This window comes from Trichosurus vulpecula, chromosome 7, assembly GCF_011100635.1.
Source record: "Trichosurus vulpecula isolate mTriVul1 chromosome 7, mTriVul1.pri, whole genome shotgun sequence".
NCBI lineage: Eukaryota > Metazoa > Chordata > Mammalia > Diprotodontia > Phalangeridae > Trichosurus > Trichosurus vulpecula.
The window spans coordinates 8,673,936-8,700,815 of NC_050579.1; the positions used below are offsets into that span (position 1 = coordinate 8,673,936).

Consider the following 26,880-nt stretch of genomic DNA (forward strand, 5'->3'; position numbering starts at 1 on the left):
AGGTGATCATAAAGGGAAATAAGTAGCATGAAGAGGGACTTTACATACCACCAACCCCACTCTGCCCCTCACCCCCCACACACACACTCACAATTTTCCCTTGGGGCATGATAATACAATTACTGCTCTCAGTTGCTGGGATAGACCCGGATTCAAATTCTGACTCTGGAACTTCTACATTAGCTGTGCATTAACTGGATCTTCTCTGGAATACTTTTGGAAGAGCATGGACAGGCATCACTAAGAGAATGTTTGGGAGGGCTGTGATTCGCCCCGATGGAAGGAGTTCCCATGTTGATGAGTTACTGACCCCTTGCAAGCCAGAGCCCAGAACAACTCTTCCATATCTGAAAATCTCAGGGGAGGGAACATCAGATAACATCTATGGGGTCCCTATTGATGAAAGCCAACAGAGGTCATGCTGATCAGTACCTGACCTTGCGTGTCTGGGCATTTGCCAACAGCACTAGTTTTGCTCCTGGCCTCTGGGAGTCAGGCCCAATACTGAGCCAGAAACCAAAGTATTGGTGAAATCCCAATGACACAATCTATAATGCCTCTTCCTTCATCTTCTATAACTGCCACGGGACTTTTCTGTGGTCTTTGTGGAAATCCTCCATACATCTGGCTGGCCACCCCAGAATACCCCTGTTGTAAGTTATTACTAAACTGCCTATAATCATCCTGGAGCTCCTAGCCTCAGTATCACCCTAGCCTCCAAAATGATGGAACTGTCAATATCCCTGAATGACACAATACTTTTTGACCTAGTAAATCCCCACTCTTGGGTACTCTTTAAGTTCTACCATGCAAATTTCTCATTCTCTTCAATTGATTGTTTGGCTTCCTGATTAAATATTAACTTAGATCAGTTTCTGTAGGAGAAGCAGGCAGAAGCAGAAGTACTGGACAAAGTATTTCCAATGTACTAGATAATGTGGACTAGGTGGAAATATGTCTGGAGGACTGAAACCTCAATATATCCTACTCCTTTAGACTTCTTGCTTGGCATTTGCAGAGGGGGGCAAACTGTTGGTGGTTCCATTGGATGGCAGTCATTGGCTTAGTATGCATGGGGTCCTTCAGGAGATACAGCAAAGAGGGCCTGAGATTGTGGTGCTTGCCCCTGCCATGACTGTACGTATCAAAGCAGCACCATTTTATACCCTCACATGGTACCCAGTGCCCTCTGAGGTGGGAGAGTTGGAGTCCCACTTCATAAGATGAATAATGAAGTTTGTGAAAAATTACCATTTCTGGAAATTTTTTTTTCGAAACAATAGACCTGATGACCCACATTGATGACAACCACTTTGATACTGTCTTCACAGACCCTTTCCTACCGTGTAGCCCAACTGTAGCCAAATATCTCTCATTGCCTTCTGTCTACTTTTTTTATGGATTGTCATGCAGTTTAGACTATGATGCCCCACAATGCCCCAGTCCTCCTTTATACATTCCTCAAGGGTTCTCAGAGAGCACAGATCACATGGCTTTTTTGCAGAGAGTTAAAAACATGCTGGTTACTCTACCTCAGTTTTTTCTTTGTGATTTTGTGTACTCCCCATATACACATTTTGCTTCTGAACTCCTAAAGAGTGAGGTGACTGTTATGGACCTTTTGAATTATGGTTCCATTTGGCTTCTGAGAAGTGATTTTGCAATGGACTTTCCCAAGCCAATCATGCTCAATATGGTTTTCATTGGGGGAATAAACTGTGCTTACACAAAAACAGTATCTCTGGTGAATACTGGATCAATCTCCTCCCTCTTTTCTAAGCCTCCTGACTGTGAGAATTTGATTAGTTAATGATTTAATCATGCTTTCCACATTTTAGTGCAGGTGTTCTAATATAACCTCAGTTTTACTATGCAAAAACCTGAAGAAATAATTAGGTAGGGGGTTACTATTCCAGTTTTTTAAAATATCTTTTTAAATGCATAAAATTATAAAAACAAATATGTCAGAATGTAACAAAACAGTGATTTCAATAATAATATAGTGATAACAATAATGATAATGATGAACATATTAATAATAATAAATTTGTAGACCCTGTGCTAATATTTGTGACCTCAATCCTTAGGAAAGGAGGAGTTTCAGTGTTTTGAAATTGAGACTTCTATGGAATTTTCATCTTTGCTATTTGGAGTCATATACATGTTTAGAGTTGGAAAGGAAATCATTTATTTTAATGTTGCTATTATCCATATTTATTCTATGATTTATAAAAGATAAATATATTTATTTCTGTTTCTTCTCAGAATTTAATTTCTTTTAGTTGAAGGATAGGCATATTGTGGTTCTTTAAAGTAGCTAGCATAAATTTGGGTTTGACAAACATGCATTATACTCTATAATTACCCTTTAGGGCTATTATAAAGTAACTACTCCCAGGGCATTTACCACAACAGAGGCAGAGGTGTTGTTGGGAAAATCCACTTCTCTCGCCCCTCCCTATCCTCTTACTCCCAGGTAACATGGTAGCATTTTCTATCAGAGGATCTGCTTGTTTTTAACTCCATGGAATAATGTAACACAATACACAGGTAACTGCTGGTATTGCTTTCCTCATTAGATTGTTAGCTTCTTCAGTGCAAGGACTGCCTTCTCCCTGCCCCGGCCCTTATTTGTATCCCCAGTGCTTAGCACAGTGCTTGGCACATAGCATGTGCTTAGTATTTATTGAATTGAATAATCAGTTAGATCTTTTTCTCCCTAAATCGTTATTTATTTTTTTTAATTTTTTAGTTTCCAGCATTGATTTTCACAGGAGTTTGAATTACAAATTTTCTCTCCATTTCTACCCTCCCCCCCACTCCAAGATGGCATATATTCTGGTTGCCCCCTTCCCCAGTCAGAGCTCCCTTCTGTCACCCCACTCCCCCTTCCATCCCCCTTTCCCTCACTTTCCTGCAGGACAAGATAGCTTTCAATTTCCCCTTGCCTGTATACCTTATTTCGTAGTTGCATGCAAAAACTTTTCTTTTCAACGTCTGTTTTCAAAACTTTGAGTTCCAAATTCTCTCCCCTCTTCCCTCTCCACCCGCCCTGCTTAAGAAGGCAAGCAATTTAACATAGGCCATGTGCATATCATTATGTAAAACCCCTCCCCAATACTCATGTTGCGAAAGACTAACTATATTTTGCTCCTTCCTATCCTATCCCCCTTTATTCAATTTTCTCCCTTGACCCGGTCCCTTTTCAAAAGTGTTTCTTTTTGATTACCTCCTCCCCCATCTGCCCTCCCTTCTATCATCCCCCATTTTTTATCTCCTTCCCCCTTCTTTCCTGTGGGGTAAAATACCCAACTGAGTTTCTATGTTATTCCTTCCTTAGGTCAGTTCTGACGAGAGCAAGATTCTCCCTTACCTTCCCCCTCTTCCCTTCCTACAGAACTACTTTTTCTTGCCACTTTTATGTGAGATAATTTACTCCGTTCTATCTCTCCCTTTCTCTCTCTCTAAATATACTCCTTTCTCATCCTTTAATTTGATTTTTTTAGATATGATCCCTTCATATTCAACTCACCCTGTGCCTCTATATATATATATATATATATATATATATATATATATATATATATATATAAACATGTACATATGTATGTATGTATGTATGTATATTCCCTTCAGCTACCCTAATACTGAGGTCTCATGAATTATACACATCATCTTTCCATGTACGAATGTAAACAAAACAGTTCAACTTTAGTAAGTTCCTTATGATTTCTCTTTCTTGTTTACCTTTTCATACTTCTCTTGATTCTTGAGTTTGAAAGTCAAATTTTCTATTCAGCTCTGATCTTTTCATTGAGAAAGCTTGAAAGTCCTCTATTTTGTTGAAAATCCATATTTTGCCTTGGAGGATGACACTCACTTTTGCTAGGTAGGTGATTCTTGGTTTTAATCCTAGTTCTTTTGACCTCCAGAATATCATATTCTAAGCCCTTTTGATTCCTTAATGTAGAAGCTGCTAGATCTTGTATTATCCTTATTGGGTTTCCATAATACTCAAATTGGTTCTTTTTGGATGCTTGCAATATTTTCTCCTTGACCTGGGAGCTCCAGAATTTGGCGACCATATTCCTAAGAGTTTTCTTTATGGGATCCTTTTCAAGAGGCAATTGGTGGATTCTTTCAATTTCTATCTTACCCTCTGGTTCTAGAAAACCAGGGCAATTTTCCTCGATAATATCTAGGAAAATGATGTCTAGGTTCTTTTTTTGATCACGGCTTTCAGGTAGTCCAATAATTTTTCAATTATCTCTCCTGTATCTATTTTCCAAGTCAGTGGTTTTACCAATGAGATATTTCACATTGTCTTCCATTTGTTCATTCTTTTTGTTCTATTTTATAGTATCTTGATTTCTCATAAAGTCACTAGCTTCCACTTGCTCCAATCTAATTTTTAAGGTAGTATTTTCTTCAGTGGTCTTTTGGACCTCCTTTTCCATTTGGCTAATTCTGCCTTTCAAAGCATTCTTCTCCTCATTGGCTTTTTGGAGCTCTTTTGCCATTTGGGTTAGTCTATTTTAAGGTGCATTTCCTTCAGTATTTTTGGGAGAGTCTTTTAGCAAGTCGTTGACTTGTTTATCATGATTTTCTTGCATCATTCTCATTTCTCTTCCCAATTTTCCTTTACTTCTCTTACTTTATTTTCCAAATCTTTTTTGAGCTCTTCCATTGCATGAGACCAATTCATATCATTCTTGGAAGCTTTTGATGTAGGCTCTTTGACTTTGTTGAATACTTCTGGCTATATGTTTTGGTCTTCTTTGTCACCAAAAGAGAGTCTATATTCTGAGTATGAGTGTGAGACCTTTTACGCTGCCCGTTCATGTTCCCAGCCAAATACTTGACCTTTGAGGTTTTTGTCAGGGTATGACTGCTTTTAGAATGGAGAGTACTTTGTCCCAAGCTTTAGGGGAATTGGGCTGCTATTTTCAGAGCTACTTTTACTCCACAGTCACCACAAGCTCTGTCACACCAGAGCTCCTCCACCCCCAAGAACCACCAAACAAGACCAAGCAGGGCAAAGCAAAAGAACCCTGCCTCTGTGCCAGAAATTGCTCCCTGAACTCCTGGTCTGATCAGCTGCCTGATTCCTCTCACCATGTGGCCCAGGGACTCTGGGAGCAGCCACAGCAGCTTTCTGCTGCTGCTGTCATGCCACCTGTGTCATCCTGGGGCTGGGGTGGACTGCCCACTTTTCTCACCCAGATCCAGCAGTTTTCCCACTATCCTGCTCCATTGTCTTTGGTGTTTGTGGATTGAGAGGTCTGGTAAGTGTCACAGCTCAGTAATTCAGGGCTCTAAGGCCTGCTCTGCCCAACTGCCACTCTCATTGGTCCTGACACGGCCCATGCTGGACTGCACTCTGCTCCTAGCACGGTGTGATAGACCCTTCCCAGCTACCGTCCAGGCAGTCTTGGGCTGAGACTTGTTTCCTTCTGTTACTTCGTGGTTTCTGTAGCTCTAGAATTTGTTCAGAGCCATTTTATACAGATGTTTGGAGGGATTTTGGGAAGAAATTAAGTGAGTCCCTGTTTTCCAGCCACCATCTTGGCTCTGCCCCTTCGTTTTCTGGGATTGAGGGACGTTTTAAGGAAGATGGTGTTGAATAGCTCCCTTAGCCAAGCCCCCTCACTCTACCTCACTTAGCACAGTGCCTAGCACATAGTGAGCACAGTGGAAGGACTAGCTATCATCATCGCCATTATTGTCGTTGCTATAACTACTAGATATGAGGTGTCTGAAATGCAAATAGGGGAGTCGCTTGTCCACGACAAACCTCGTATGTGGAAAGCAGGAGTTCAAACCCAAGCCCGCAGTCAACAACTCCAATGTTCCACATACATGGAAACTTTCTTTAGTCTGAGTTACTTGAGGGAGAGACTGCTTTTTTTGCATCCCCAGCACCCAACATGGCACCCGTCGTGGGGTGACTGGTTATGAAGTGCTTCTGTATTAATTCATTGGTTCTTGGGGCAACAAGAACAAAAGAAATCCTCCTCCTTTAAATATGAAGAGAACTATTATTCCTGTTGATCCCACTTGCTCCCTAGCATGTCAAGGCAAAAGGCCTCTAATACTTTAGACTCGTTCTCATGGGCATGATTGACAGGTTTCTCACCATCCCGGTATTTGGCACGCTCTAGCATGTTGTTCTCCCTTATGAAACATTCAGAATATTCTGAGTGGGGTCTGTCTGGGAACAGAGACTGGACTTTATTCACTTACTGGCTGTGTAGCTTTAGGCAAGTCACTTAATTTCTTCGAGCCCGATTTTTTTCATCTATAAAGGGTGCTCCTCATCCTCATGGGTTGTGGTAAGGATGAGATAAAGTGTAAAGTGTGACACCTCAACACTAGTATGAGTTTGCCTCATCTTCTTCTGAGGATCTCATCAACTTTTCACATAGTGGGTTCTGGCACTTGATGTACCATGATGTTAAAAACAGAAAGAGTGAGCATCAATAAAATGCCTTTATTTTAAAACATTAAAAAAGCAAACAAAAAGGTAGAAGGGAATGCTTGACTTGTGGGGAGCTTATTCAGTCATTGTAGACAGGCCTAGCATCTATCAGGTTTTTACTGATTACGATTTCATCTTTCTCAGTCTCCTGCACCTTTAACTACATTGCTTGCTTTTTTTCTTTTTCAGAACCAGGCTTTTTCTGGGCTCAGAGAAGGATATTGTGCATAGATTGTATGATTGTATTCATTAAATTAGATTCTTTCCTCTTGTTTTAGGAATTTGAAGCCTATGTGAATGCTTCTGGGGAACACGGAGTTGTGGTCTTCTCCCTGGGCTCTATGATCTCAGAAATCCCAATGACCAAAGCCATGGAAATCGCTGAAGCTTTGGGCACAATACCTCAGACAGTAAGGACAACACTCTCGTATTCTTTTATATCCCTAGACAAAGCCTAATAATCCCTGTCCCCCAGGACCCAAAATGGGTTTGCCTTTACTAGAATATGGGGTTTGGAGTTTCACAGCCAGGCTCTCTTCCTCCACCTCCCAGTCAAGTTCCACTAAGTTTAGCCAAACTCACTTAACTATCCTCCTTACAAATGCATTTTAAAAGTTGGACAGAACAGCCTTTGTTGGATATTTGTTTTTCTTAAATATATTTTGAAAAGGACTTAAAAGTTGATTGTTTAGTAAAAGTATCCAACTGGACACTGTGGCATCTGTTGGATGGATTAGGTGTCTGAATAGCATAATAGAAGTCTAGACTTGAACCTGGAAGATACCTTAGAGGTCATCAGAATCAACCTTCTCCCATTTTACAAATGAAGAATCTGAGGCTCAGAGAGATGAAGGACTTGACCACTATCAGAAAGGTAGTAAATTACAGAGCTAGGATTAGCCCTCAATTCTCGTGCCTTTAAATCCAGTGTTCTCTACCCACTACATCCCACCCCAAGACCAACAAATTTTGATATTTTGATATTTCAAAATATTTTGGACCATTTATGTTGTATGACTGCTCAGTTTAATGGTGGAATATTGCCCCCAAAGGTCATCACTCCAGTTGTGGAGACCTTCTAGCCCAACTCTCTCATCTATAGATAAGATAACTCCAGAGAAGCTCATCCAAGATTACACAGGTATCATTCAAGTGGCAATCCGGGTTTTTCACCCAGGTCCACTGACTCCAAATACCCCATATTTCTTTCTTGTGAGTTAGAAATGATATTCATGGGGGCGGAGCCAAGACAGTGGCTGGAAAGCAGGGATTGGCCTAAAACTCTCCCTCAGGACCCTCGAAACACCTATAAAAATGACTCTGAACATATTGTAGAACTGCAGAACCCATGAAATAGCAGAGGGAAGCAGAGCTACAGCCCAGGGCGGCCTGTATGGTTGCTGGGTAAGGTCTATCGCATGGAGCTGGGAGTGGAGCGGAGCATAGCACAGCCCAGCATGGGCTGCACCTGGACCAACAAGACAGGGAGCTGGGCGGAACAGGCCCTATTGCCCTGAATCAGTGAGCTGTAGCAGTTACCAGACTTCTGAACCCACAAACACCAAAGACAACAGAGAAGGTTAGTGGGAAAAAACTGCTGGGACAGAGTGAAAGGAGTTCGTGGTTTGGCCACCACCCCAGGGGCAACGGAGGTGGTGCATCTTTCAGGACAGAATTACAGCTGCAGTTGCTTCTGTCCCCAGGCCCACCTGGGGAATTAAGTGGCAGATCTGAGTGGCCTTGCAGAGCCTGCTTAAGAGCTGAGTCACGGTCTGTGTTGTGAGGAGTGCTGGTGTGGCAGAGCTGGCTGTGTAGAAATAGCTCTGAAAACAGCAGTGCAGCCCCTCAAGCTTGGGACAAAGTACTCTATACTCTACAAGCAATCATACCCCAAAGAAAAACTCAAGGGCAAGTAGTTGTCTGGGAACATGAACAGGCAGTGAAAATGGACTCCGGTTCAGATGCAAACTTTGGAATCTTTCTTTGGTGACAAAGAAGATCAAAACATACAGCCAGAAGAAGTCAAAAAAGTCAAAGAGCCTACATCAAAAGCTTCCAAGACAAACTTGAACTGGTCTCAGTCCATGGAAGAGCTCAAAAAGGATTTGGGAAAGCAAGTTAGAGAAGTAGAGGAAAAAAATGTGAAGAGAAATGAAAATGATGTGGGAAAGATGACGGCTGGAAAGCAGGGACTAGCATGAGCTCCACACCGAGTCCCTCCAAAAACCTATAAAAAATGGCTCTGAACCAATTCTAGAACTGCAGAACCCACAAAACAGCAGAGGGAAGCAGGGCTCCAGCCAAGGACAGCCTGGATGGTCTCTGGGTGAGGTCTATCCCACACAGAGCTGGGAGATGGGAGCTGGGAGCTGAGAGGAGCAGAGCCCAGCATGAGTGGCGCGGACCAACCAGACCAGGGGCCTGGCAGAGCGTACCCTAGCGCCCTGAATCAGTGAGCTGCGGTAGTTACCAGACTTCTCAATCCACAAACACCTAAGACAGCGGAGAAGGTTAGTGGGAAAAGCTGTGGGAGTGGAAGGAGTTCATGGTTCAGTCACCGCCCCTGGGGCAGTGGAGGTGAGGCAGCTACAACTGCATTTGCTTCTGGCCCCAGGCCCACCTGGTGGGAGGAATTAAGTGGTGGATCAGAGCAGGAGTGCACAGCCTGCTGAAGATTTAAGCCCAGTCCGGGTTGGGGGTTCTTCGGGAAGGAGGAGTGCTGGTGTTGCAGAGCTGGCACATCCCCCCCCCCCCCAAAGTGGAACATAGAACTCTTTAGTCTACAAGCAGTCATACCCTGCTGAAAAACTCAAGGGTCAAGTTAGTTGGTTGGGAATATGGCCAGGCAGCAAAAATGCACCCAGTTTCAGTCTGAGACTTTGGATTGTTTCTTTGGTGACAAAGAAGACCAAAACATACAGACAGAAGTAGTTAACAAAGTCAAAGAGCCTACAACAGAAGCCTCCAAGAAAAACATTAACTGGTCCCAGGCCTTGGAAGAGCTGAAAAAGGATTTGGAAAAGCAAGCTAGAGAAGTAGAGGAAAAATTGGGAAGAGAAATGAGAAGGATGCGAGAAAACTATGAAAAAAAAGTCAATGTCTTGCTAAAGGAGATCCAAAAAAATACTGAATAATATACTGAAGAAAACAACACCTTAAAAAATAGACTAACTCAAACGGCAAAAGAGCTCCAAAAACCCAATGAGGAGAAGAATGCCTTGAAAGTCAGAATTAGCCAAATGGAAAAGGAGGTCCAACGGACCACTGAAGAAAATACGACCTTAAAAATTAGATTGGAGCAAGTGGAAGCTAGTGACTTTATGAGAAATCAAGATATTATAAAACAGAACCAAAGGAATGAAAAAAATGTAAGACAATGTGAAATATCTCATTGGAAAAACCACTGACCTGGAAAATAGATCCAGGAGAGATAATTGAAAAATTATTGGACTACCTGAAAGCCATGATAAAAAAAAAAAGAGCCTAGATATCATCTTTTAAGAAATTATCAAGGACAACTGCCCTGATATTCTAGAGCCACAGGGCAAAATAGAAATTGAAAGAATCCATCGATTGCCTCCTCAAATAGATCCCAAAAAGTAATCTCCTAGGAATATCGTCGCCAATTTCCAGAGCTCCCACATCAAGGAGAAAATACTGCAAGCGGCCAGAAAGAAATAATTTGAGTACTGTGGAAACACAATCAGAACAACCCAAGGTCTGGCAGCTTCTACATTAAGAGATCGAAGGGCTTGGAATATGGTATTCCAGAGGTCAATGGAGCTATGATTACAGCCTAGAATTGCCTACCCAGCAAAACTGAGTATCATGCTCCAAGGCAAAATGTGGATTTACAATAAAATAGAGGACTTTCAAGCTTTCTCAGTGAAAAGACCAGAGCTGAATCGAAAATTTGACTTTCAAACACAAGAATCAAAAGAAGCATGAAAAGGTAATCAAGAAAAAGAACAAGAAAAAGAAATTGCAAGGGACTTACTAAAGTTGAACTGTTTTGTTTACACTCCTACATGGAAAGATGATGTGTATGATTCATGAGACCTCAGTATTAGGGTAGCTGAAGGGAATATGCATATATATATATATGTTTATGTATATATATATATAGATATATGTGAATGTGTATGTATGTATATATGTATGTGTGTGTGTGTGTGTGTATATATATATATATATATATATATATATATATATAGAGAGAGAGAGAGAGAGAGAGAGAGAGAGAGAGAGAGAGGACACAGGGTGTGTTGAAGATGAAGGGAAGATATATAAAAGAAATAAAATCAAATTAAGGGATGAGAGAGGAATATATTGAGAGAGGGAGATACAGAGAGATAGAATGGGGTGGATTATCTCACATAAAGGTGGCAAGAGGAAGCAGTTCTGGGGGAGGAGGGGAGAGGGGGCAGGTGAGGGGGGAATGAGTGAATCTTGCTCCCATCAGATTTGGCCTGAGGAGGGAATACCATACATACTCAATTGGGTATCTTAACCCACAGGAAAGAAGAGGGAAGACAATTAAAAAGGGGGGGGGCATGATGGAGGCGAGGGCAGATTTTGTGGAGGTAATCAAAAACAAACACTTTCGAAAGGTGACAGGGTCAAGGGAGAAAATTCAATAAAGGGGGATGGGTTGGGAAGGAGCAAAATATAGTTAGTCTTTCACAACATGAGTATTGTGGAAGGGTTATACATAATGATACACATGTGGCCTATGTTGAATTGCTTGACTTCTTAGGGAGGGTGGGTGGGAAGGGAGGAGGAGGGAGAATTTGGAACTCAAAGTTTTAAAAGCAGATGTTCAAAAAATAAGTTTTTGCATGCAACTAGGAAATAAGATATACAGGCAATCGGGCATAGAAATCTATCTTGCCTTACAAGAAAGTAAGGGAAAACGGGATGGGGGGGAGTGGGGTGACAGAAAGGAGGCCTAACTGGGGAATGTGGCAATCAGAATATATGCCATCTTGGAGTGGGGGGAAGGGTAGAAATGGAAGAAAATTTGTAAGTCAAACTCTTGTGAAAATTGATGCTGAAAATTACAATAAAAAAGAAATTACATTCCTACGAAGACCAAAAAAGCTTTCTAGAGTGAGTCAGGGATGCATTCTAAAGGAATTTGGAACAAATTAATCTGTGGTGTCTATAACATATCTAAATTACAAAATTTTTAGGGAAAGTTATGGGCAAAAGTGTTTGTATTCTAACTGTTATCCAGGTCACATAGACCTGGATTACCCTATCAGTTAGGAACCACCTTAACCTCAAACTCTTCCAGAAACTAGCCAATGAACCAAGGCTTTTGATTTCTTGTTCCAAATAGTCATACTTTTTGTTTTTTTCCCAAAGAGCACAAATAGGAGATAGGTCTAAAACAAAGGATTTATTTTATTTTTGATGGAGTGGCAGAAGTCTCTCTTCATTCATCTCAAATCTTTAGTGATCACTGCTTCTCCTGCTAGGCTGAAACTGCATCATGGACTTTTCTCATATTCTTTACTTTTTGCTCCTTCAAGGTACTGTGGCGGTACACTGGAACACCACCATCTAATCTAGCCAAAAATACCAAACTTGTGAAATGGCTTCCACAGAATGATCTTCTTGGTATGTGCTCAAGTGTGTGGTGGGGGTAGGAGAGATGAAGTATGAATGTGAGAGTGAGGTTACAGAGGTGTCTGTAGACTATATCTAAGTGACCATCAGTAGACAGAACTAGGGACAGCTCTAATGTTTTTTAATTAATAAGGTACATGCATAATCACAGTTATCTTCGGGGCTGAGAAGGATCACTCAAGGCCAGTTAATCTAACCTGGACCTCTGTAGGCATCCTTTTGCTGATTTCCATTACAGGAGATCATTTTTTCTTTGACTAAAGATGTCCAGTGAAGATATACGCACAATCTCTCAAGGTATTCATTCCCCTTAGCTTTGTGAGATTCTCATTGTTTTTAAAGTTTTCCTGACATCAAGGCTGAGTTGTTTTTTTGCACGGTTTCTAGTTTAGCTTTCTGAGACAAGCAATAAGGGCTAATTCCACTGATCCATGGTCATCCTTCTCATATTTGAAGACAGGTCTCATATATTCCTTGGAACATTCTCTTCTCCAGGCTCAATTTCCCCATTTCCATGATCATTCCTGATATAGCATGGATTTCAAGGTATTCGCCATCCAGGTCACCTTCTTCTGGATGCTTTGCAGCTTGTCATTCTTAAATGTGGCAGTCTGCACAGAGCACAATGTTCCATACATGGTCTGACAAGGCCAGGGTTCAGTAATGCACTGGGAATTTGCACTAGCTTTGGGTTGACTCAAGCTTGTAGTCCAAGGAAATCCACAGTCTGTTTTTCCAGCAAAAAAGATATAGGTGCCAGTGGTTATAGATTGGACTAGAAGGGATAACTCTAAGATTCTTTAATTGTTTTTCATCTCTGAAACTCTGGGAACTCTGACCATGGGCATGGACTGTGGAGAGGGTCAGAGAGGGGAACCAGTAGTTGGCTCTGATTGCTCCTTTTGGGGTCCTTAGTCCATTGGCATGGACTGTGGAGAGGGACAGATGGAGGAAACAATAATTGGCTCTGATTGCTCCTTTTGGGGTCCATAGATGTGAGTCAGGAAAAGTTCAACAGTAGGGAAGTAATTATATTAGGAAGGCAGAATTTATGATTTCAAAGAGACTCTCATATGTGCCTAAAAGGTCCGGAACCACAAGATATGAGGAATTCTCTAGGCAGAAGGCAGGAGAACTAAAGCATGTATTTATACTCCACAATAACAAGCCCACAAACCAGCATCCCCATTTTGATATTTTCATCAAAAGCTTCCAGGCCCAATAATACCGCCTTACAAGGGTAACCAGGAGGCTACAGAGAAGCGAAATGGTGTAAGGCAAAATCGTATACATGCTTCCCCTCTACGGTAAGAAAATTACAGAATAGCCTCTAGTCAGCTCTGCTACCGGCAGCTCAGCTTCGGCTGTAGGTGTCTCTGGCTCCAACCGGAAAAGAACAGGAGGATCTTCAAACTGTCCTCTCCCCTCTTACAGAGTTTTTGACATCATCAAACGCCGCCTGAATGACCAGGGCCGATTGGTTCTTGACTTGGCCCCTCCCCCTAGCGTAGACCACGTTAACATACCTCCCTCAGCTAGCCCCACGACTCATCACACAGGAAGCTCTCTGATCCCTGGCATGGTCGCTGAGCCTCCTGCCCCGGAAGAGCAAGCCCCAGCGTCCAGGGAAGCTCAACAAGGCAAGCTGAGTCATTCAAAGAAAACAAAGTCCATTCTGGCTACATTCCACCCCTCACAATGTTCTAGGATGCACAATCCAATCATAATTCAAATTAAATTATATATCCTAGAGCATTGTGATCCAATTATGCAGGAAACTAAAACATATCATTCACAATAAAGCAAAACATATCATTCAGTGACATTCCCAAATATTGGTTTACGATTCAAATGTGATCCACCCCTAGATCTCAGCCAGATAATCTCTTCAATCAATCATCCCAAAATAATTATTAATAATTCAAATGTCCACACCTAGATCTTCGTATCCATTACATAGGATCAATAATATCATAACAATAAAACAATATAGCAAGGATAACACAAAATAGGTACACAGAACACTATCATTATTCCCCCCCCTCAAACAATTGGGGCTCAAAATCTTGGGGTAAGGGGTGAAGGTCTCATTTTCCATAGCTTCTTCTTGCTGAAATTGGATGTAGAGGTGTCCCTACCCCAAAGAATCCCATTCCAGAGTTCAGTTCTTTAGCGAGCTGGCAGGAATTCCAAGAATGCTACGTGCTTAGGCAGTCAACAGAAACTGCAGGGTGCTTAAACCTGCAGGAGACAGAACTAGCAACAAGGTTAACTAAAACAGAGAGCAAAAAGAGGAGGCAAGTATGGGCTATTATCCTTCAAATAAAATCATCTCCAGTTTAGTTGAAATTTCAGTTATGCAGAGATCCAATATCAGAGCCAAACTCAGATGGGAAATGTTTCTTTTTAAACGGAACACAATGAGGAAACTAAGCCAAGAAGATCCCACCCTAGATGGAGACCAGGATTGTCCTCCCAGCCTTTCCCCAGATGTACAAGGGAAACCAGAAGGATCCCATCCCAGATAGACTAGGATTGGCCTCCCAGCCTTTCCCCAGATGTACAAGCTTTCATCCGTTAATCACACAAAGTCACCTTCCCTCTGAGTGGCTTGTGTCAATTACCAGCATCAGCCATACCTGTGGGGTCCATGAATCTAATATTATAGCCCTATTCATGGTAAAATATATGGTTCAGGGGCACGATTTGGTAATTATCTTCCCCTGAATAGACAACTGTTACACTGTTGTTCTTCCCATGGGCTATGACTTCTGCAGCCTTTGGAATATCATCTGGCTTCCGTTTTACCCATACCTTAGCTCCCAACTTTATTCTATCAATGGAGCAAGCCCCTTTTGCCCCTCTAGTAGTTATTCTGGGAGGATGGTCAGTTTTCGCAAAGGGTATTTTTTCACAGGGGATAATAATCACTTGAACTATCCTATCATTGCTACCAAATTGTACAGGTTTTTCACCCAAATTCTGGAGTGTCACAACAATTTCTTTTTGATAATTCGAATCTATCACTCCAGCCAATACATGTACTCCTTGAGCTGCTAATCCTGGTTTAGGTAATATCTGTCCAAAATGATTCTTGGGGATTCTCATACATACTCCAGTAGGGGTTTTTCTTATCTCTTTCCTATTCAACCTAAAATTCTCTATACAATGTAAATCATATCCTGCCGAACCAGGTGTACCTGGACATGGTAGGGGGACATCTTCCCTCACAGTCCAAAATTCAATATTTTGGATCTCACGTGTTTGCTGTTCTCTAATCTGCAAATTTGGGGTCATCATTCTGGCTAGAGGTGTACTCCCCCCTAAGGACCTATTATTCAAATTACATAAGGCAATAGACAAATTATCCTTCCAATGTCGATATGAATTATTAGAGCTTAATTTTCTCAGCTGTTCTTTCAACAATCCATTCATTCTTTCAATCAGCCCAGATGCTTGTGGGTAATATGGAATATGATATATCCATTCTATATTATTCAACACACAATATCTTTTCACTTCTTTGCCCTTGAAATGTGACCCATTGTCACTTTGAATCTGCATTGGGGTTCCATAGTAAAAACTTACAATATCTAGGGTATTACAGGTGTTTTTCTGAGTTGCGTCCTTATAAGGACAAGCCACTAGGACACCTGAATAGGTGTCAACACACGTACATACATATTTACATCCTTTATCCTGGGGTAGTGGGCCAATATAATCTATCTGCCAAATTTGGGCTGGAACTTTTCCCCTTGCTATTTCTCCAGTTACTATCCTAGGAAGAGTTCGTTCTTTTTCTAATTGACATATACAATACCCCTCTGTTATTTGTTTTAACAACGCATGAGAGATACTGATACCTCGATCCTGTGCCCATCGGTGGGTGGCCTGGACCCCTAAATGGCCGGCGGTCTGGTGGACCCATCTTGCTAAGGCTGAGTCATCAGTTGGAGTTGGAGTAGGGACAATACATTCAGTGGCAATCTTTGCTAGTCGATCCGTGTGTGCATTGTACTCATGCTCTGGTGTGGTCAGGGTCGTGTGAGCATCAACATGAAAAACTGACAAATCCGTAACCAAAGACATGTCCCATATATTTTCCCATAACTCTTTACCCCAAACTTGTTTGCCATGAATCTCCCAATTCTGATGCCTCCATATAGGCATCCAAGTAGCTAATCCATTAGCTACCGCCCATGAATCAGTAAATATATGACACTGTCCTCCCCTCTCCATTCTGATAGCCTGATGTACTGCCATCAGTTCAGCATATTGGCTACTTCCCCCTATCCCAGAACTTTCCAGAGTTCGCCTAGTACAGGGGTTATAGGCTACTGCTTTCCAATGTCTCTTCTGTCCTACATATTTTGCTGTCCCGTCAGTAAACCAAGTGTGTTTCTTCTGTTCTACACTTAGTCCATCATACCCATTATTCCATTTCACTAAGGATGGCACCATCTGTTGCTTAGATTCAAGGGGTTTTTCATTTCTCTCAGTGCCAACGTTCGCCACCGATTCATGTAAAGCAGAAACTCCACTTTTGCCTGCTCTGGACCTATTCTGAATATACCACTTCCATTTGATTATGCTCGCCTCTTGTGCATGTCCAATTCTGTGAGAAGCTGGGGTACTCATTACCCAAGTCATAATTGGAATTCCAGGCCTTAATATCACTTCATGACCCAGGGTTAGTTGCTCAGTTTCTACTAAAGCCCAATATGCAGCTAACAGCTGCTTCTCCAAAGGTGTATACTGTACTCCAGATGAGGGCAGTTTCTTGACCAAAAGCCTAAAGGTACACTTTGGCTCTGTTGTTTTTGCCACAGACTCCAATTTGCATAGTCATCTTGTACAGTCACTTGTAACTCCACTGGCCCATTTTGCATAGGCCATAAGTCCAGAGCTAATTGGATAGTAGCCTTTGCTTCCTCAAAAGCTCTACTTTGTTCAAGGCCCCAATCGAATTCATATTTCTTTCTGGTGACTTTATACAAGGGTTGTAAAATCTGTCCCAAATGTGGGATGTGGTGTCTCCAATAACCAAATAGCCCTATGAACTTTTGGGCCTCTTTCTTATTAGTAGGGGTGGGAAAATCCTGATTTTTTGTCGAGCTTGTGGGAGAATTTCTCGCAGTCCTCTATTCCACTGTATCCCCAAGAATCTTACAGTTTGAGCTGGCCCCTGAACCTTTGCGGGGTTGATTTCCCATCCTTTGCTTTTCATATGGTCAGTGAATAGTGCTAAACTCTCCTCCACTTCTTTTATATTCTTTCCCTGTATCATGATGTCATCTATGTAATGTGTAAGCTGTACACCAGGTAGCTTTAATTCATTCAAATGCTCAGCTACAATCCTGTGGCAGATAGTTGGGCTATGAATATATCCTTGTGGCAGGCGTGTAAATGTATACTGTCGGCCTTGCCAAGTAAAAGCAAACTGCTTCCATTGCTTGGGGTCTATTGGGATCGTAAAGAAGGCATTGGCCAAATCAATAACTACATACCAAGTCCCTTCATGTTTTTCTATTCTCTCTATTAAAGTAACTGTGTCTGGAACAGTAGCATACAAGGAAGGAGTCACTTTGTTCAGCTGTCTATAATCTACTGTCATCCTCCATGTCCCATCTGACTTTCGGACTGGCCAGACAGGGTTGTTCCATTGAGTAGTTGTAGGGACTAACACTCCTGCCTCAACACGTTCTCTTATAGCGTTGGCAATTTCATCTTGCCCACCTGGCACACGATATTGCCTCAAAGTAATTACTTCAGAAGGTTCGGGCAAAGCGATTGGATCCATCTTGATTTTCCCCACTAAGACTGCATTAATGCCTATTTTCCTCACAGCAAATTGGTATTTTCCTTCAGGTAAATTTCAGGTCATACCCTTCAAAATGTCTATCCCAATGATGTATTCAGGAATAGGCACAATAACCACACTATATTCTTTCTTAGGCAACTGTCCAATTTTCATCATCAATTTAACTTGTCTGGCTGATATTTCAGTCCCTCCTAGTCCTGTGATGGTAATAGGAGTTCCATGGCTGAATTTGTCTGGATTCCCCCTAGATAAGGGTGGCCTCGGCCCCAGTGTCTATCAATGCCCTAGTTACTGTACTTGACCCATTTTTCCAATATATTTTCAAGTTAATGTGAGGTCTGCAATCCAGCTTACGTATTTCCTTAATTTGGGCTGGGGCCTGGCCTGTTTCCTAGTATTCCCTAGCATGTGATTCACTTGGGTATGAAGGTTCAACATCTGTAGCATTTGCAGGGGCAGTTCTTATTTCCCCATCTCTCCTGTTATTGAGTCCTTTATCTCAGTACATCCTGTACAATTCATTGGTTGGAATGCCATCTATCATTTCAAAACCTACCCCTGCTCTCAATACAGCAGTGAACATTTCTTTTCTTGTCACTCCATTTTGGCGCCAAGTTTGCTGGCTGTTCACCCTTCTCTCTCGAGGAGATCTGTCCCTTCCCCAGTCTCCTAAGTCATGTAACTGTAAAATCTTATTTATCACCTCTGTAAGATGGCTCCCTACTTCCCCAAGTAACAGATTCAAAATTAGTTGTTTATAAGCAGGGGGAGCTGTCCTAATTATTAAATTCCTATGAGGGATTCCTATGGGATCATTGTAATATTTGTCTGCAGTTCCTATCATAATAGCAGTCTTCATTACCTCCTCCTTTAGTCTCATGATACAATCTTTAAGTGAATACCAGGGTCTGTGCTCAGTGGACCACATAGAATCAGTGGTATATCTCTTATTGCATCCCGCAGCAGCTAATGCCAACAGAGTAGTCCTGCTAGCATCATCTCCTCGCTGATGATGTTCCCTAAAAGCTTGCTGAACTAGAGGATCGTGGCTGATACCTATGAATCTCATACAGTCCCTCTTATCTACTAATATTCCACTGGCCGCTTGATCACTGAGCCTTACCATCCAAGATATTAATGGTTCTCCTACTCTTTGGCTGAATCTACTCAAAATATCTGTGACCTCTTGTGGTAAGAAATCTTCCTGAAATTCCCTCGTAACTAAATTGCCACCTCGGGTTTCTGTCCTCCTCCTCTCTATGGGACGAATGCTTGTCTGAGTATTTAACCATCTCCCATTCTCTGTGCGAGGGATGTCCTGAACCCTAGTAGCGTTTTCTGTCTCAGCCCCTAACATTGTCTCATTTTCCCCCCACTCGCTTCCCCTGCCACCATGGTAAGGACAAAGCAGGCAGTTAGGCTTGGTCTGGGCTGAGTTCGGATGCACTCTTGGCTTATTTGGCCTCCTGTTGCTCCTAGCCACATTAATAGAAAAGTTCTCATCTGAGTCAGTGGGTTCTTGAGCAGCAATTTGTTCTCCTGCTATCTGAGATTCCCCTTCTTGCTGTGGGATAGGAGTGCCCCCATCTCTTTCACTGAATCTCAATCTCTCATATACTAGCTGGTAGGCTGATAACACTATCCAGCTTTGCCTAGATAGTGATGCCCCTGACTGAATCCCAACCTCTTGTAAACACCTTTCCAAATCCTTAGGATCTCCTCTCTGTAGCCTTGGTTCCCAGTTTTCACAGGGTCCAGCTTTTTTAGCCAATTCCTTTGCTAAGGAGGAATAAAATGGATCCTCCCACCCTGGGATATTCATCTCTTCCTCTGAAGTTCCTCTGCTTCTGAATAGAGATCTTATATCTAGCGATCCTATCCACCTCATCGCCAAATATATTAGGAAGGCAGAATTTATGATTTCAAAGAGAATCTCATATGTGCCTAAAAGGTCCGGAACCACAAGATATAAGGAATTCTCTAGGCAGAAGGCAGGAGAACTAAAGGATGTATTTATACTCCACAATAACAAGCCCACAAACCAGCGTCCCCATTTTGATATTTTCATCAAAAGCTTCCAGGCCCAATAAGTCCACCTTACAAGGGTAACCAGGAGGCCACAGAGAAGCGAGATGGTATAAGGCAAAATCGTATACATGCTTCCCCTCTACGGTAAGAAGATTACCCACTAGCCTCTAGTCAGCTCTGCTACTGGCAGCTCAGCTTCGGCTGTAGGCGTCTCTGGCTCCAACCGGAAAAGGAAAGGAGGATCTTCAAGCTGTCCTCTCCCCTCTTATAGAGTTTTTGACATCATCAAGCACCACCTGAATGACCAGGGTCGATTGGTTCTTGACTTGGCCCCTCCCCCTAGCGTAAACCACGTTAACACACCTCCCTCAGCCAGCCCCACGACTCATCACACAGGAAGCTCTCCGATCCCTGGCATGGTTGCTGGTCCTCCTGCCCCGGAAGAGCAAGCCCCAGCGTCAAGGGAAGTTCAACAAGGCAAGCTGAGTCATTCAAATAAAACAAAGTCCATTCTGGTACAGTAATATGCATGGTAGTGTCTCAAGGTCAATTTTCCTGAAATTTATTAACCTAAAGGCTATTTTCCCAAATTTGTAATAAAAAGAAAGCATTGTTATTGTGACATCAGAATGTCTCAGTCCAACATGGATTGGCCTAGCAAACACATAGCAGTATTACCTTTACAAAAATGCCCTTTAAGTAAATTAGTTTAGTAAAACCATTGTGTTTCCCTAAAGGTGCTATGGAGTGGTAGGGAGGGTCTAAATAGTAGCTAAAAGTCATCAGTCATCAAGAGAATTCTGAGCAGATGAGTTTTAAAGCTCAGAACCATTTTCACTACTGTCCATGTTGTGGTCATTGTGATTAAGAATTACAGACTTCGGCAGCTATGTGGTGAAGTAGATAGAGCCTCGAGACAAGAAAACCTGGGTTCAAATCTGGCCTCCATTACTACTAGCTGTAGTTACCCTGGGAAAGTCACTCAAACCTGTTTGCCTTACTTTCCTCACCTGTGAAAAGAGATGGAGAAGGAAATTGCAAACCACTCCAGTATCTCTGCCAAGAAAACCCCAGATGGGGCACAAAGAATCAGACATGACGACACAGTTGAACAACAATAAACAAAGTCTGTCATAGGGAGTGTACGTGGACAAATACCTGAACTTGTATTTATACCATCATAGGGGCCAAGTCTATTAGTGTTTACCAGTGCCTGACCAATGAAGTATATTTTAGAAAAAATACTCTGATTTCCCACAATAGGTAATAATAACATTGGCTATTTCTAGTGCCCTCAGATTGTGAAATATTCTGTTCTCTGCAAGGTGATAGAATATCAGGTCATGGAGAGGAACTGTTTCTCTATTTTCCTTCCTAAGCTCACCCAAAGACCCGGGCCTTCATCACTCATGCTGGCTCTCATGGTGTCTATGAAGGGATGTGTAATGGAGTGCCCATGGTGTTGATGCCTTTGTTTGGAGATCAGATGGACAATGCTAAACGCATGGAGTCAAGAGGGGCAGGAGTGACCCTGAACATCTTTGAAATGACATCTGATGATCTCAGTAAGGCACTGAAGAGAGTTATCAATGATAAAAGGTAAGAAAGCAAGTTGGGATGGTATGCCATTTGTTACAGAAACCTCTAATGCTGCTGTGCCCCTTCTTAGACCAAACCTAATTTATGCAACTCCAGATTTCTAATAAGATAAACTGGGAAACAATCATTAATTTTGATTATAATTTAAATTAATAGCATCGGGGGCATGCTCTTTTTGTACATGGCTGTCACTTTCTAATGACTTCTCTCCCTCACAACAAAGAATTACAAGTATTCAAAACAAACATCTCTGAGCAGGAATGCCCTCTGTGACTTCCGAACAAGTGGATCTAATTAACATGAGGTAAAATTTCAAATACTTGGGAACTGATTATCTCTCAGGAGTTTCACCTTGTACCTTGGGATGGCTGTAATTGAAAACTGGGAATCTGCTTTGATATGTCTCCCTCCCCTGCTCCTACTTCCACCCTCAGGGACCAGGCAAGACAAGTCTCGTCTCCCTTCCATGTGACAATCCCTCACACCTTGAAGGCATCTGTCATGTCTCCCCTAAAATGTTCCCTTCTCTAGGATAAATGATGCCCAGTCAATTCTCATTCAGTTTCATTCCTGATCATCATCTTCTGCATGTGCTTGGCTACATTAAGATTTTTCACAAATTGAGGAGCCAGCCTGAGCACAGGACTCCTGATCCTGTGTGTCCAGGCATCCTCATTATAGAAACTTGGCTTGGATGAAGGCAGCCTCTTCCAGTCTTTTTGACCACCATCTCACAGCATTGAGTGGTAGACAGTAACCATGCACGCCATAAGACATATACATGAACTATGGTCTAGTCGCATTTCTTCTACCCTCTGATTGATCCTTTCTCTCCTTTGATCTTTTATTCACCAAATTCAGTTTTAAAAGCCCTTTTCTGTTGTCCTTTGAGTTAACCAACAACCTCCTTCTATTGTAGCCTTGAGGGTGCTGCCATGATTTATCCAGGGTTTGCTCACCTTTGGTTTACTTCCTACTCAGTGCCTCACACACAGTCACTTCCTCATTGACTGAGCCAAGTTAGTTGATGAGTTCCCTGTGTAGCCACATCAGAATCTTCAGACAATTCACCTTTTATTCCTGTTCACTAAAATAAACAATTTTGGTTTATTATTTTCAGTTTCCTCTCCTTCTTGAGTTGATTTCCTTTGTAGAATTTTAAGCCACAGTATCCTAGCCATTCTTTTTTTTTCAACTCTGAAATTCACTCTCTAAAAATCTTGGGCAAGACCCAAAAAATACTGAAAAATATACTGAAGAAAACAACACCTTAAAAAATAGACTAATTCAAATGGCAAAAGAGCTTCAAAAAGCCAATGAGGAGAAGAATGCCTTGAAAGGCAGAATTAGCCAAATGGAAAAAGAGGTCCAAAAAAACCACTGAAGAAAATACTATCTTAAAAATTATATTGGAGCAAGTGGAAGCTAGAAACTTTATGACAAATCAAGATATTATAAAACAGAACCAAAGGAATGAAAAAAAAGGAAGACAATGTGAAATATCTCACTGGAAAAGCCACTCACCTGGAAAATAGATCCAGGAGAGATAATTTAAAAATTATTGGACTACCTGAAAGCAATGATCAAAAAAAAAAAGCCTAGATATCATCTTTCAAGAAATTATCAATGAGAACTGCCCTGATATTCTAGAGCCACAGGGCAATGTAGAAATTGAAAGAATCCACCAATTGCTTCCTCAAGGAGATCCCAGAAAGAAATCCCCTAGGAATATTGTCGCCAAATTCCAGAGCTCCCAGGTCAAGGAGAAAATACTACAAGCAGCCAGAAAGAAACAATTTGAGTATTGTGGAAACACGATCAGAATAGCCCAAGATCTAGCAGCTTCTACATTAAGAGATTGAAGGGCTTGGAATGAGATATTCTGGAGGTCAATGGAGCTAAGATTAAAACCAAGAATCACCTACCCAGCAAAACTGAGTATCATGCTCCAAGACAAAATATGGATTTTCAATAAAATAGAGGACTTTCAAACTTTCTCAGTGAAAAGACCAGAGCTGAATAGAAAATCTGACTTTCAAACACAGGAATCAAGAGAAACATGAAAAGATGCAGGCACAAATCCACACCAGACTCAGGAGTTCAAGCCATGATGACCTTGGAGCCAAGATTCAATGAAGGATATGGCAGTCAGTCAACCAATCTGTTAGGGAATCCGTGAGAAGCCAGGGGGCCTGGGACTTGAACCCAAGGGGAATTTTGGAATTGGAACATAGGAACAGAGTTATTAACCTGGTCTTCCCCTTCTCAGAGACTGAGGTAGTATATAGGAGGTATTATGCCCCACGTATTGGGATGTGTTTGTATATTTGTTAATATACCTTTGAAGTAAGTGTTGCTTTGTAAAAGTTAATCTATTAGTGATTAAATGGAACTGGGGTACAGGGGACTTCCCCCCTACAATTCGGGAAACACCATCACCAGTGACTGGCGGAGAGCCTAGAGACTCCCAAACTTTCTTAAGGGTACCGGAGAACTCCAGGGAAAAGGTGAAATGTAACATACCTGACCTTCAAACATTGTTGTGTTCAGCTGGGTTGTGTTGTGTTGCACTTCATATTTTCTATCTACTTATATGTATACGTGTTGTTTCACTGATAGAATGTAAGTTCCTTGAGGGGAAGCATTTTTCCATTTTATTGTATCCTCAGCTCCTGGCACAATTCAATCAATCAGTAAGCATTTAGAACTGACTGGAGAAGATTCTAGGTTCTTTCTGCAATGAAGGAATGGCCAACAAACAATCTTGGGCACCAGGAAGATTTCTGACATTTCCTCCTCTGTCACAGACACTGTAATGAAGTGTTCACTTTCCCCCAAGTTTCCTGTTATGTTTATTTAAACAATAAGCTCCCCGTAAATAATGAGATTCATATCCAAGAAAATGGTTCTTCCTGAGATTTATTCCACATCTTGAAAGGTCAGCAAGGCAATGGAGGAGTTGCTCCAGCTCTCTGCCTTATGCAGGGACACGCTTCTGGAAGGTATACAGGTAACTGAAGTGCACCATTGCTCTACCATCTTGCCAGTATAGTAGCTTTGTGATTCACTTCAGGAGCCATCATTCTTCCTTCTGGTCATGCAGTCTGCTGTTTACTTCTTCCACTACAATGTCTCTGTCTTTTCCTCCATCAATCCTCCCCAATCACTCTCCACCATGTTTCACCATTTCAATTTGTAGATTTCATCACAGGAGTCAATTTCTTGATATACACTCAATAAATTCACGTGGAACTGAATTGAATTGAATATACAATATTATTTCATCTTTTATCTACTCTGCTCTATTTGGACAAGTTATTTCATTCCACTGATGTATTTTAGTCATAAGTCACATCTCATTAATTACTAGAACTGCACATTTCTCTATGGGCTTCTCCATAATTATTTTTTTTCTTATGCAATTTCTTATGCAATTTTTCTTATTAATTGTGTGGCATCTGGCTCTGTGGATATGTGCAGACAATTTTCTTCCTATCTCACTATTTTCTGTTTAATGCCCTATTGATCAAAATCACAAATCTTCAGCCACTTTTATTTTATTTTATTGGCCCTCGTTAGAGCCATCCCTTCCCTGGTCACATCTATCATTTCTAGCTCTTAAACTGTATTTCAGAGATTCAAATCCTATTCTCTGACACTGTCTTTAATCTCTTTGGCATTACTTAACTGGCTGTGTTTGATATTCAGGTGAAATCTTTCTGCCAGTGCCCTAATGCATAAATCAACTGCCTCCAGCTGTTCTTTGTGTGAGAAGACCTTCTGAGGAAGTCCAGCTTGATAAACTGAGTGAAAAACAACAATCTAAAATCCCAAGGCCTGGGTTTGAATCCTACCTCTCATTCTTACCATAGACTAGCCATTTCAACTCTCTAAGTTGAACTCTCAGTTTCCTCTTTTGTCAAATGGACTTCATAATCCCCAGAGACTCCTTCCAACTCTAGTTCCCATGAAGTTCTGGCCACCTGATGGCTCTTCCTTTAGATATTGTTTATCTTTTGGTTTATTGTTTTCTTGCATCCTTCTGTTAATTTATCAATTAATTAATTCATCAATGACATCAATTCTGAAATTGATCTAAGATTTTAGTTCTTCCCTTAGGAAATGGGCCACCTCCATGAGAATGTGAATCCACCGTCCCTGGAGGTCTTCAAGTGGAGATTGAATGATCACTTCTTGAGGCTGTCTTAGATGGGATTTATGCTTTGGAAGTAGGATTGATCAGTTAACCTCTGCAGTGCTTCCAGCTTTGTAATCCCATGATTCTATAATTCCTTAATTCTGGAATCTAAGAACCTAACTTCTTATGGACTGACCAAACAACACTGAGAATGAAATAGAAAACATCAAGGAAAGAAGGTCTTGGTTTCTGTATAGCTTGGCTACTTCTAGAGCTACCCAAAGAGGTCATAGGTCTGTATCATTGGAAGCTTTGTATATTAATCTACATTTTTTAAACATTTTTAGCTACAAAGAAAACATCATGTACCTGTCAGCTCTTCACAAAGATCGTCCTATCAGCCCCCTTGACCTTGCTGTGTTCTGGGTGGAATTTGTGATGAGAAACAAAGGAGCCCCACATTTACGAGCTGCTGCCCACGACCTCAACTGGATCCAGTACCATTCCTTGGATGTCATTGCTTTCCTCCTGGCTATTGTATTGACTTTTGTACTAATGACTGTGAAATGCCTCAAGTTTTGTTTCCAGAAATGCTTTGGCAAAAAAGGAAGAGCTAAGAAAGGCACCAAACCTAAGTCTCATTGAGCCACACTTTAAAAACTAGATGTTATTTTCTAGTTGCATGCAAAAACTTTTTTTTTTTGTTTTTGAACATCTGTTTTTAAAACTTTGAGTTCCATAAGATACACAGGCAATGGGGCATAGAAATTTATCTTGCCCTACAAGAAAGGAAGGGAAAAGGGGATGGGAGGGAAGTGGGATAATAGAGGGGAGGGCTCACTGGGGAACAGGGCAACCAGAATACATGCCATCTTGGAGTGGGGGGGAGGGTAGAAATGGGGAGAAAATTTGTAACTGAAACTCTTGTGAAAATCAATGCTGAAAACTAAATATGCTAAATAAATAAATTTAAATTAAAAAAAACTAGATGTTGTTTTATTTCATTCTCCCTATGGTTTCAGAAAATGTACCCATATGAATTCCATGCACACCCAAGCACACAAATACACATATTTACCCTCATGTAGAAAACTCATTTTCCAATCAATTTTTGATAAAGGAAATCTCAATCTTATTTTGTTGTTTATTGAAGTAGGAGCACAGAGCTTGAGAGCTAGAAGACGA

The 26,880-nt window shown here is 41.5% G+C and overlaps 1 protein-coding gene across 1 annotated transcript in view; it reads left to right on the top strand.

The window, feature by feature from the left end:
* The window catches only part of LOC118856153 (UDP-glucuronosyltransferase 1A3-like), a 43,189-nt gene extending 16,788 nt beyond the window's left edge, over positions 1 to 26,401 (top strand). The window contains exons 2-5 of the mRNA XM_036766274.1: positions 6,757 to 6,888; positions 12,013 to 12,100; positions 21,338 to 21,557; positions 26,043 to 26,401. Coding sequence (XP_036622169.1) covers positions 6,757 to 6,888; positions 12,013 to 12,100; positions 21,338 to 21,557; positions 26,043 to 26,340 — 738 coding nt within the window. The 3' untranslated portion in view covers positions 26,341 to 26,401. The remainder of the gene's footprint in view (positions 1 to 6,756; positions 6,889 to 12,012; positions 12,101 to 21,337; positions 21,558 to 26,042) is intronic.
* The last annotated feature ends 479 nt before the right edge of the window (positions 26,402 to 26,880 follow it).